General features: G+C 49.2%; 1 protein-coding gene across 1 annotated transcript in view; it reads right to left on the bottom strand.

Moving 5' to 3' along the window:
- Positions 1–4,125, bottom strand: part of Cdh4 (cadherin 4) — a 103,287-nt gene extending 99,162 nt beyond the window's left edge. The window contains exons 1-2 of the mRNA XM_017800667.1: positions 4,092–4,125; positions 115–270 (exon numbers count right to left, since the gene is read on the bottom strand). Of these exons, the coding sequence (XP_017656156.1) occupies positions 115–270; positions 4,092–4,094 (159 nt within the window). The 5' untranslated portion in view covers positions 4,095–4,125. The remainder of the gene's footprint in view (positions 1–114; positions 271–4,091) is intronic.
- Between the last annotated feature and the right edge of the window lie 8,375 nt (positions 4,126–12,500).

The raw sequence follows: 12,500 nt of genomic DNA, 5'->3' as shown, positions 1-12,500 counted from the left end.
GGGGTCCTCCTGCCCTCCAGAACCCTGCAGCCAGGCAGAAGTGAACATGGCCTGGCGTGGGTGGGAGGTGTCCAGACCACCTGCGACTTCTGCCTTCCTTATGTGGATACTCACATGGTAAGAGGCTCTCTCTTCTCGGTCCATGGGCCGTGTGACGTACATCCTACCAGACATGGAGTCGATGCTGAAGACCTCCATGGGGGGCTGGTCAGCGCCTACACCTGTGATGCTGTACCGGATGGGGATGTCGTTGTCCTTGTCAGACCGGATCTGAAAGAGACAAGAATGCAGACATCAGTCTGCCGTGCGGTGGGGCCCCCACATTCACCCTGACTCCTGGAGGGCCTCACAGTTGGCTGCATCCTCGGATCATCATGGACCACAGCTCAGCAACACATTCCCCTACACTGAGTTACACAGGCCCCTTTCCCAACAAAGCAACTGGTCACTGCCCTAACAACACCCCGTTTGTGGTCAAACACATCCTTTGTCCTCAGAGTGACATTTTTGGGAAAACCCCCTACTTATCATCTTATGCTTATGCATGACTGGGCGTACATATGATTAAAATGTATGACCGCTGCCTGCACAGAAGGCCTAAGTTTCCACATGTCAATCAAAAGTTTATCAGAGCAGAAAACCACCCATGCTTCATCCTTAGCAACCAACTCCTCCTCTAGGACCCCAGAAACAAAGCCCAGGAGCCGTCCCAGCTCCCGAGCACTCTCATTCACACCCACTACTCTCGTGTGGTGTGTCCAACTTGCAGCTTCTCTTCTGAATAAAATCCCTTATTACTGTATGTGGTCTTTCAATTCTTTGAACAAGATGCCAAGAATCGGAGATACAACGGGTCCAGACAGGAACCACTGGCCACAGAAGGGCATCTGTTGGTCACAGAGTTACTAAGTGCCACAAATTTCATGTCCAGTGGCTCATCGGGTGACAGGCAGGTACAAGGTGCAATATTCCAAGCTTGCTTTTATTTTTAATATTTAATTTTTCAGACATTTTATTTAATTTTTTATTTTTTATTTTTCAGACAGTCTCAGCCCAGGCTAGCCTCACACTAGCCTATCTAGCCCAGGATGACCTCAAATTCCTAACTATCCCCTCCCAAGTGCTGGGATCATAGGCGTGCACCACCAAGCCCAGTTTATGCAGTGCTAGGGAATGAATCCAGGACCTCGTGCATACTAGACAAGCACTCTACCAGTGGAGCTACATCCCTAGCCACAAATATTTCAAGTTTAATGCCATGCAAGAAGTGTGGGATGCTTAGCAGAGCACCACATAGCCAGAAAAGAATCCAAGTGATGGCTGAAGGTGGCCAAGGTTGATGCAAATGTTTATCCAATTCTGTTAAGTTGAGAAAAGGCTCACAAACAGGCAGACCTCCAAGTCAGAGGCAAAAGTGCCCAGCCAGATGTTTACCTTGTGCAAAGACATGGATGATTCTGTGTGTGCACGGGAGCCATGGATGACTCTGCACTGGAGCCATGGATGACTCTGTGTGCACGGGAGCCATGGATGACTCTGCACTGGAGCCATGGATGACTCTGTGTGCACGGGAGCCATGGATGACTCTGCACTGGAGCCATGGATGACTCTGTGTGCACGGGAGCCATGGATGACTCTGCACTGGAGCCATGGGTAACTTTGTGTGCACGGGAGCCATGGATGACTCTGTGTGTACATGGGAGCCATGGATGACTCTGTGTGTATGGGAGCCATGGATGACTTTGTGTGCACTGGAGCCATGGGTGACTCTGTGTGTATGGGAGCCATGGATGACTGTGTATGGGAGCCATGGATGACTCTGTGTGTGCACAGATCAGTAATGTGGCTCCTGGGCTGTAAGGACTGGAAGCTGTGGTTGTCCCTGGAGAGGTGACTCAGCAGGACCACAGGCATTGGGGCAGTGCCAGAAGACGAGGCTTGACCAGGACTCGGGGACAGAAATGTAACCTTGAAGACTGTTCTCAGTGTGATTCCAGAGCTAAGCACAAACATCAGAATGTTTCATTTCCATGCAGGAGCATCTGCATGGTGTTGAAGAGCACTTCCATCTGAATTAGAGTAAGTCAGGCTAGTCTGAGAATTGAGGAAGGAACAGGAAAAGGGCAAACAGGACAGAGCCCCGTGTCTGTGGTGGCTGTGGTGTTTTGGTGTTTCTGATCCAATCATCAAATGAACAGAAGTCAGTGGAAACAGAAAGGGCAGGTGTGGAATGGAATACACAGCCTTTCATTGGTGGGGACAAGTTGTCTCACAACTGGCAAGGGAAGTTGTGAGGCCACTGCTCCTGCAAGAGGAGCCTGAGTGCTGGGATGACAGGCGTGTGCCACCACACTTAGAGCACTGCGGTCAGAACCTAGGCCTTCATGCATGCTGGACAAGTATTCTATGAACTGAGCTACACCCATAGTCCAAAATGGAAACTTTAACAATAAAAAGATGTTATGAAATAACTCTTTGGTCAAATAGGAATCAAAACCGGTTTTAGAAGCTATTAACACGTTTATTTTGCTGAACAACGTCACAATGAGGCTGTGGTAGAGCAGAACCCTGAGTTACATCCATGTATCTGTACAAGGTTGCTGTCTTCGTAAGATCTTGTTAAAACAGAGCCACAACACAAGGTCAAGCCAGCCCACATCCCAGTATGGATGGGCACAGGCTTGTGAAGTTCCATCCCTAGCTGAGGAGCCATTGGCAATTGATCGCAGAGAGAGAGAGAGAGAGAGAGAGAGAGAGAGAGAGAGAGATGGGGGGAGGGAGGGAGAGAGAGAGAGTTTTCTCCAGGGATTTGGCCTTGAGAGGCTGCCTGCACTTTGGTAGATGGTCCTCCACCATGTACATACAGGCAGTATTAAGTGGACTCAGTGGGTTAAAAAAACACAGGGCTGGAGGGCTGGCTCAGCAGTTAAGGGCACTGGCTGCTCTTCCAGAAGACTTGGGTTCAGTTCCCAGCACCCATAAGGCGTCTAACAATGGTCTGAAACTCTAGTTCCAGGAGATCTGATGCCCTCTTCCGGCCTCCCATGAGCATTACATGACATGGGTGCACTTATATACATGAAGGCAAAATATTCATAAAATAAGATAAAAATAAAATTTTGTTTATTAATTAATTAATTAATTTGTATGCGTGTATTGCCTGCATGTAGGTAAGTGCACCCATGTTGTGCAATGCCTGTGGAGGACAGAAGAGGCTGTCGGATCCCCTGGGACTGGAGTTATGGACAGTTGTTAGCTGCCATGTGGGTGCTGGGATTCGAACCTGGGTCTTCTGCAAGAACAACCAGTGTTCTTAACCGCTGAGCCATCTCTCCAGCCCCAATAAAAATAAATTTTAAAAAGAGCATATAAAGTTGGGAAGGAAAGTGGTGGGGGGACTGGAGGGGAAGGGAAGGGGGTGGAATTTATCAAAACATATCATTTACATGCATAAAATTCTCAAATAACAAAAAACCCCACAAGGGACAGAACCATAGCTTGTGGATGAAGGAAGAAGTCTGTGCCAGAGCAGAGGAGGTTAACAGACGGGGAAGCACTGTGAGGACTGAGCCAGGACCATGTAGACTGTGACAACAGACCGGCAGGTCCACCGCCAGAGCCCACAGCTACCGCACTCGTGAGAACCTGGAGAAAATATGCACACCTTTGGTAAAAAGAGAGAAAAGCAAGACTTCTTCACAGCCCCTTCATGTGTTGTGTTAACACAGCTGCACACAAAGCTGATTATGTGTTGAGAACTTACAAAAGCATTCCCCTTGGCTCGTGAAGCCTGGCAGCCAGGCCATCCTGGCTGGAAGTCAGAGGCTGCACACCAGCCCTAGCTGCACCGTGGTGTACCAGGCCGCACAGGGACACTGCCAGGGGCCACGGTAGCAGACTGGAGTGCTCACCCCACCCAGGTAGGGATCACCTCAGAAATGTGAGGCTCTTGCTAGGTGACTCTGCCCTTTGCATGTAGCAAGACAGAGAACCCAATAGAGACTGGAGAGAAGTCTGATAACAGGTCTTCTTTCTGGTTCTCTTTGGCTCCAAAAACCCCAGTTCCTAGATGACTCAACTTGAGCATTTACCATGGATGAGCAGAGCCAGTTACAGCAGAGCAAGGCCTTCAGCACCGTAGTCGTCCAGAGCAGCAGAGTGGCTCCCTCCACTGCAACAGGCGGCAGAAGTCCTTTACCTGTTAGTGAAAAGTGAGGTTTTCACTGCACAGGCACTGGGTGGGTCGAGGCAAACCCGCAGCTGCTGCCAGCGTGCTGGCTCTAGGAGAGGAAGTAGGCCAGAATGCCACGCGTGTGCCTATGTGGTAAGCACACACCACACACTTGCGCATACACCGTCTGTGACCTGGCTCTAGGCCCCCAGTGTACCTGCTCACACGTCCATGATGAGGTAGGCTCTTCCCAGCTGGCTGTGAATGTGCACACGGCGCAGGGCTTCCAACAACCAGAGGAGGGTGGGCTCAGGCGACAGGCCCTGGGCTCTGCTCCTCTCAGCTAGTCATCTCTTTTTCCAGGTGCTGGTGAGAGCAGCTTAGGCTTGTGGTTGCCTGGTCTAGGCAGGGCAGAGAAAGGCTCCTGTAGAGGCTGAGCTCCTCCTCACCACTGCCATGGCTGAGGCTGGACAGCCTCTGGGAGGCTGTCTCTTCTCTACCTTCACAGAGACTCCATGGGACTTATCCAGGAGAGTTGACGAGCCCACCCTGTACCGTGTCTGGGTTGTTTTTGGTGCCAGAAGGCTAAGAGGCTATCCTCTTGGAGGTGAGCGGGGATGAGTGACATGTCAGAGAGCCCTCTGCTATGGGGGTGGGGGCTGGCTCTGGGTTGGTCTCCTGGAAGTTTGCTTTGGTTCTGGGCTTGGATAAGAGCACTTGGGGTTCATAGTTGGGTCTCAAATGATGTGGACCAAGTTGCACTGGATTAAGGGGACATGTAAGTCAGGGACAGTCCTCTGGAGACTGGTGGTGAGCCCGAGTGGTACGGGTCTCCAGCAGGTACAGGACAGACTGCCCGATTGTTGCCACATCCTTCTGGAAAATCTTCAGGGACATTAAATTACAGAACTGCTAATAGAGTCCATCTTACAGTTAAAGATAACTTTCTGTTCGTAAAGGAATTCCGTCACGTTTTGACCATCTTGGCCACTTGGCAGCACTTTCTGAGACACAGTGGCTGAGGGCTGCTGCACACTGAGCCTGGGGCCTCTTTTCAGGGCCTCTGGAATGTTCTTCTTTTCCCACAGCTAACCACGTGGAGAAGAAATACAGGACGGGTGAATTTGGCAGGTCAGGGGAGAGCATTTCCCCGTGATTTGTTTCTGGAAAATGAGGAAAACATCAGACAGGGACTCAGGCACGAGTAAGGCACGCAGACGGCCCTCCCACCCGCTCCCCACTGAGGACGCCACCGAGGATTCCGCTCCTCTGAATTTGTTATTAGCGGACAGAACAGATGGTAAAAGGTTAGTTTAAAGTGATGTCTGCATTAAAATAAAGTATGACATTGGTGGTTGTGTTCACCTAGGGACCGGCTAGCAGGGCCGCTCTGTCCTCAGGAAAGGAGGGAGGGACGGAGGCCCCAGAACCCCCGAAATAGAGTGTTTGCCTTGTTCCAAATGATCTTGGAGCTGGAGAAAGTCACCCTGTGGCTTCCAGCTATAGACACCTGGGGTTTATTCTTGGTGTGTTCAAGTGAGGAGGTGATGGGCAGATCACATATGGATTCCAGATGAGAGAGACCCACCCACTTGGAAAGGACCCTCGGACTTGGGCCTTAGAGACACTGTATACCAGGTCCTACAAGAATGAAAGAACACGGCACCTGCAGGGGACAGGAGTTGTCCCACAAAGTGACACTCCATCATGGCAAATCTGGACAAGGGCTGTCAGGCAAGAACAGTGTCTGTGGGAAAGTGGGGGCCTGGGGTAAGGAGCACCTCTGAGAAACTCAAGTCCAAACTGGGCTTTTAAGCTCATATCCACCACTTTGCAGCTTGTGGACACAGGTGCACCACACAGACACATAGCCACAAATATGCACACACACAACACAATAGACTCATAAATGCAAACAAACATGTATACACAGACATGCACTATACAACAGACACAAACACACACCATACAAAGATATACACACAAACATGTATACCCACATATGTAGCACACAAAGATGCACACACAAACATATACATACACCACACAAAGATACACACATAAACATGTATACACACACCACACAAAGATACACAAACATGATTACACTAACTCACACCACCCAAAGATACACACATAAACATGTATGCACAAACACACACCAATACAAATATACACACACAAACATGTACACACAGACATGTAGCATAGAAAGATACACATACAAACATGTATGCACAAACATACCACACAAAGATACACACACAAACATGTATACACTGATATATAGCATACAAAGATGCACATACAAACATGATTACGTGGACATACTCCACACAAAGACACATACACAAACATGTACACACAAATACAAACAACACAAAGATCCACTCAAACACACATACACATACAAGCTCACACGTGTCTCCATGCCTACACCATGGTCTCCCCCTCGGGGCGCCAGCCTCTAAAGGAGCTGGTGGTTTTGCAGCTGGTAGGTCTGCCATTCACAGGGCGCCTTGGCCCCTGCCCTGGCTTTTCAAAAGATGCTCAGAAAATCCTTGGGCTCAAGCCTGTCCATCAGACGTGATTCTGTAGTGAAGTGTCTCAGCGCTTTCTCCTCGTACCGTATTAAACCTAGAGATTTTCTCAGGAAAACAGGTTACAATCTCATTTTGTTCCCCACTGGGAGTCTGCACTACCTGCACCAGCTACCGCTTCTCTGGGTGAAGAGCTCTGTGTCGTGACAGCTGAGCCTCCCCCATCCGTCTGCCCACGTGCCAGGACACAAGCGGGTGGATTCACTCTTGGCTGTGACTGCAGCCGGCAAGTGTAGTCAGCCCAGAAAGACAATTTCCTCTTAAAACCCAACTCTCCCTGGAGCCCAGAAGACAGTCGCATCTAAACACATTTGCAGGTTCCTGTGGCCTCCTCCATGTCCGTGCAAAGCTCTAAGGCCCTTGGTGCTTGAACTCGAGCTGACAGGGAATCAGGGTTTTCACAGGTGTCTGCATCCACTCACTTTGGCTTTGCCCTGATGACCCCCCCCTTCACTTTTCCTTCCCTACCCCATTATTACTGAGCACTGATGATATTCCACAGGTCTCTCTGGGCCCTGGGAACCCAATGGGCAGTTTGTCCCCAAGAGTGACACGTTTAGTCCTGAATGCACAAGCAACAGGTACCCTAGTGCTTTCTGCATAAACAGATGAAGTAAGGAGACACAGCCCAGGGCAAGGTAGACACACATGACCTGGTGCCACCGTTGTTCTTGGGAAGGTCCTCTTGCTGAGGTCCTAAGGAGGGCTTTCTGCAGGATGTCTGGTCACCCTGAGTTTCATAGGATGGGGAGTGGGTAAGCAGTGAGGTGGGGTAAGAAGGTCTGGCACAGAGATATGGGGGATGCTGGGGCCTTTGTGAACCATCAGTGCATGGAGGACAAAGAGTGAGTCTGGGCATGGGGATCTAGAAGAAGAGAGGGGTGGGAGGGTGGAGGCGTGGCCCACTGGCCCCGCACACAGACGGAGCCTGGCCCGAAGACTGCCTGGGGCCCACAGCCACAGATGAAAGGCCGAGGGAGGCCTGCGGTATATGGTAGGCTGTGGTCACCCTGACGGTTCTGGGCAGCTGGTCTCCAAGCTGCTTGTCGTCCCTGCTCTTGGGCAGTTTGCACTTGGGTATCCACATCAGGCCTCATCAGCCTAGCTGTCTGCTGTGATACCAGCTCAGAGGCCCACCTGAGGAGGAGCTGGCTAGAGTCTCTGTCCTTTCAGAAGTTCTCAAGGGACCTTCAAAGCATTCTAGGATGCCAGGCTCCCTGCTTACTATCTGACCCATGCTGCAGATGCAGCCATTGAGACCAAAGGCTTTGCATGTAACAGGAACCAAGGACAGAGTTCCCAGGTCCTGGGTGATGCTCACACCATCTTTACTGCTTAATTTTTGTGGTGCTGGGCATGGAACCCAGGACCTTGGGTGTGCTAGGCAAGTGACTTACCACTGCGCTACATCCCTAGCCCAGCTACATGGCCTGTCCAAGTAAGCTCCAAAAGACCATCTCCCTGCTGGGGCCCAGAGTCCCATGTCTGGCTCTCTGTCTCTCAGGTCACTCTATGCTCCACCAGTGACTCAAGTGCTGGCCATCGCTCACTCCAGCCAGCTCTGTAGATTTAGGTCTTGAGCGTGCAGGTGACTGTTGAAGGCTGGTGTTTAAAAGTCATCGTAACATTGTTTGGTTCCCAGGCAGACCTTCATTTTAATTGCTTTTGGAAGAGATTTGTGAAATGGCAACTCTGTATGTAAGGCCCTTGGAGCTGCAACACGTCACTGAAAAGCCCTTTGTTGGGGACTCAGTGGTTAAGAGCACTGGCTGCTTTTCAGATGGACCAGGGTTTGGTTCCTAGCACCCACATGTCAGCTAATGACCACCTATAACTCCAGTTCTAGGGGATCTGATGCCCTCCTCTGGCCTTCATGGGCATTGCACGACATGGGTGCACTTACATACACATAGGCGAAACACTCATACACATAAAAAAATAAATTTATAAATAAACAAAAGTCGTTTGTTGACTGCTGAGTGCTTGGCCCTGAGAACATCTCTCTTATCCCTCCATTCTCAGGGAACATTGAGGACGAGGAGGCAGGAAGACTAAGAGCTGGAGTGCTGGGAGGGGTGGGGCGAGATGCTGTCTTCTGGACGTGACAGGACTGCCATCCTCATGAACTCACAGCCGCTGTGGTTACCTGCAAGGGAGGCCTGCGGTGAAGGCCCGCACAAGATGTGCCCTTCAACAGTCCATCATGGATCGGGGAGGCGTTCTTGAGGTCCCCCCTCCCTGAGGAGCCACTGTCAGTTCAGTGGCTGTTGGGGAAGGGAGAGTCGCTTTTCTCAGCAGTGTAGCCGATGTTAAGTCGTCCGTGCTCCACTAAACAGCCTGCCACCCACGCTCACACAAGCAACCCTAATTAAACTCCGTCGTCACAAGAAAACCAACCAACCAACAATCAAATAGAATAGAATCATGTGCAAAGAGGATGGGGGCTTGTTGGGAAGAAGGTATTTATGGGGGGGTGAGAAAGACCAAAATATATCATATACATGTATGAGCTTGTATTCATGTATGACAGGAAGGGAGAAATAGGAAAGTCCTTTGTTATGGTGCTGGATAAACAGACTCAGTGCTCTTTTCTTTCTTTCTTTTTTTTTTTAAACCGTTTTTTGAGACAGGGTCTCCCTGTAGCCCCAGCTGGCCTGGATTTGCTATGGAGACCAGGCTGGCCTTGACCTCACAGAGAGCCAGCTGCCTCTGCCTCCCGAGCGCTGGGACTAAAGGCGTGTGCCACCACACCCGGCTCAGACTCAGTGCTCTTAAAAGTGCTCTCATCAGGGGGCTGGAGAGATGGCTCAGTGATTAGAGCACTGGATGCCCTTGCAGAGGAACTGGGTTCAATTCCCAGAAGCCACATGGCAGCTAACAACTGTCCATAACTCCAGTTCCAGGGGATCAATGCCATCTTCTGGCCTCTGTGGGCACTGCATGATACAGGTGCACTTACATACATGTAGGCAATATACTCATACACTTTTAAAATAAAGCTGCCATTAAATGAATGGCACAATTTGGGGCCAAGTATTTTTATGCCACCCTCCCAACTCTTCCTTGATCCTCAAGCTGTATTTGAAGAGTTTGTGTTTCTTGCATTTTATGAAATATATCACATGCATGATGAAATTCAGCCTTCGATCATTTTCGATTAGGTTGTCGTAAGAACTGGGAACGCTGGCATGCACAGGGAAAGGTATTTGTTGTGAGCACCGACACCATCCTGCGTGCTGTTCACTTTGAGTTTCGTAAGTCATGGGGAAAATCCTCAAAGTTGTATGAATGCTAATAAAAGCCATGAATATGTTTTTACAAAGTTTGCCTGCTGGGGCAGAGGGAATTAGTTGCTTCTCAAAGATGCCCTTCAGGTTGTTGCAAATTAACAAGGCCAGACTCACTTAATTTCTGGTGGGGAACTGGGGCAGGCTTTATTGTTGACAGTGGGATGGCTGTATGGGAGTGTGTGTGCCCGGCTTGCTAGTGGCACAAAGGCCTGATTGCTTTTGTGGGGGGGATCATCATCCTCCCATTGGAAGCCAGTCAAGATGCCCTGCCCTCCTCTGGTTAATGCGCAGGTCACTGTGTGGAGGCCAGAGAACAACCCTGGGTGCCATTCCTCAGGCACCATACATTTTGTTCTTTAGAGAGAGGGTTTCTCACTGGTGTGGAGCTCACCTAGTTGCCAGGCCAGTGAGCTCCAGGGAGCCACCTGTCTTTGCCCAGTGCTTTGATCACAAGTGTGTGCCACCATGCCTGGCATTTGAGTGACTGAGAAGTTGAGCATGGGTTCTGGGGTTAAACTCAGGTACTCAAGGCCTTTACCAACTGAGCCATTGTCCCAGCCCTGGGTTATTATTTCTTTTTCTTAAAAAATATATTTTATTTATAAGCCGGGTGTGGTGGCACACACCTTTAATCTTAGCACTCGGGAGGCAGAGGCAGGCAGATCTCTGCAAGTTCGAGGCCTGCCTGGTCTCCATTAGCAAACCAGGCCAGCTGCTGCTACAGGGAGACCTTGTTTCAAAAAGACCAAAATTTTTTTTTATTATTTATTTTTAATTGAAATATTTTATTTATTATTTTTATTTTATGTGTATGAATGTATTGCCTGCATGCAGGTAAGTGCACCCATGTCGTGTAATGCCTGTGGAGGACAGAAGAGGTTGTTGGATGCCCTGGACCTGGAGTTATGGACAGTTGTTAGCTGCCATGTGGGTGCTGGGATTCAAACCTGGGTCTTCTGCAAGAATAACCAGTGTTCTTAACCACTGAGCCATCTTTCCAGCCCTATTTATTTATTTATTTATTTATTTATTTTATTTTTTGGTCTTTTTGAGATAGGGTCTCCCTGTAGCCCTAGCTGGCCTGGATTCGCTATGGAGAGCAGACTGGCCTCGAACTCACAGAGATCTGCCTGCCTCTGCCTCCCGAATGCTGGGATTAAAGGTATGCGCCACCACACCGGGCATTTATTTTTAATTTTATGTATGTGAGTGTATTGTCTGCATGCGTGTAAGTGCACCTGTGTTGTGCAATGCCTGCAGAGGTCAGAAGGTGTTAGATTCCCCTGGAACTGGAGTTATAACAGTTGTTAGTGGCCATGTGTGTTCTGGGATTCGAACCAAGTTCCTCTGCAAGAGCAGCCAGTGCTCTTAACTGCTGAACCAGAACCTAAGGGTCTTAACTTTGCACCATTGACTTCACACGTGTGCCTCCTCTCTCCTCGCTCTCAAACCAGTAACTCTGAGTGTTGACTCAGAAACCTCAGAGGACCACACAATGGTCTACAAACACCAAAGCTGCTGGAGGAAGATGAGGTCTTTCCTTTATTAAAAAAAAAATTATTATTTTTATTTTATGTATGTGAGTGTATTGCCTTCATGTATGTGAGTGCACCTGTGTCGTGCAATGCCGTGGAGGTTAGAAGAGGGCTTTGGATTCCCCTGGAACTGGAGTTAAGGACGGCCTGTGGCTGCCATGTGGGTGCTGGGAATCAAACCTGGGTCCTCTGCAAGAGCAGTCAGTGCTCTTAACCGCTGAGCCATCTCCCCAGCCCTGAGGTCTTTTCTTTTAAAAAAAAATTTTTAATTAAATTTTTTTGGTCTTTTTGAAACAGGGTCTTCCTGTAGCCCCAGCTGGCCTGGAACTCATTATGTAGACCAGGCTGGCCTTGAACTCACAGAGATCTGCCTGCCTCTGCCTCCCAAGTGCTGGGACTATAGGCGTGTGCCACCATGCCCAGCTTTAATTAATTTTTTTTTATTGAGCTTTTAAATTTCATACATTTCCCACTCAAATCCAGAGAGGTCTTTCCTTTCGGTCTTAGGGTGTATACCACAGGTGGACAGTAAAATGATCATGTCTTGAGACACTCAAAATAATGCTTGTCACGTGTGTGGCAAGGTCACAGACTTGCTGGTCTCACCAATCCCTTTTTAGTAGATGCTTTTGTAAATGCAGTTTTGAAAATAACTTGGTTAAAAAAATCAAGGTCAAACTCAGCAACACACATTTAACAAAACCAGCTTCTACCGTGACTCCACAGTGCTGGCCTGTCCTCCCCACAGGTAGAGTCTGTTGTCTGTCTGTGGACACATGCATGGTGACTCACTATGTAGACCAGGCTAGCCGTGAACCCACAGAGATCCACCTGCCAAGTGCTGGGATTAAAGGTGCGTGCTTCTTATTTTTTATTAAATTTTTAATTGAACTTTTAAGACTTT

Source organism: Nannospalax galili, unplaced genomic scaffold (assembly GCF_000622305.1).
Source record: "Nannospalax galili isolate Female #2095 unplaced genomic scaffold, S.galili_v1.0 scaffold160, whole genome shotgun sequence".
NCBI lineage: Eukaryota > Metazoa > Chordata > Mammalia > Rodentia > Spalacidae > Nannospalax > Nannospalax galili.
This window is presented reverse-complemented; position numbering and strand designations above follow the sequence as displayed.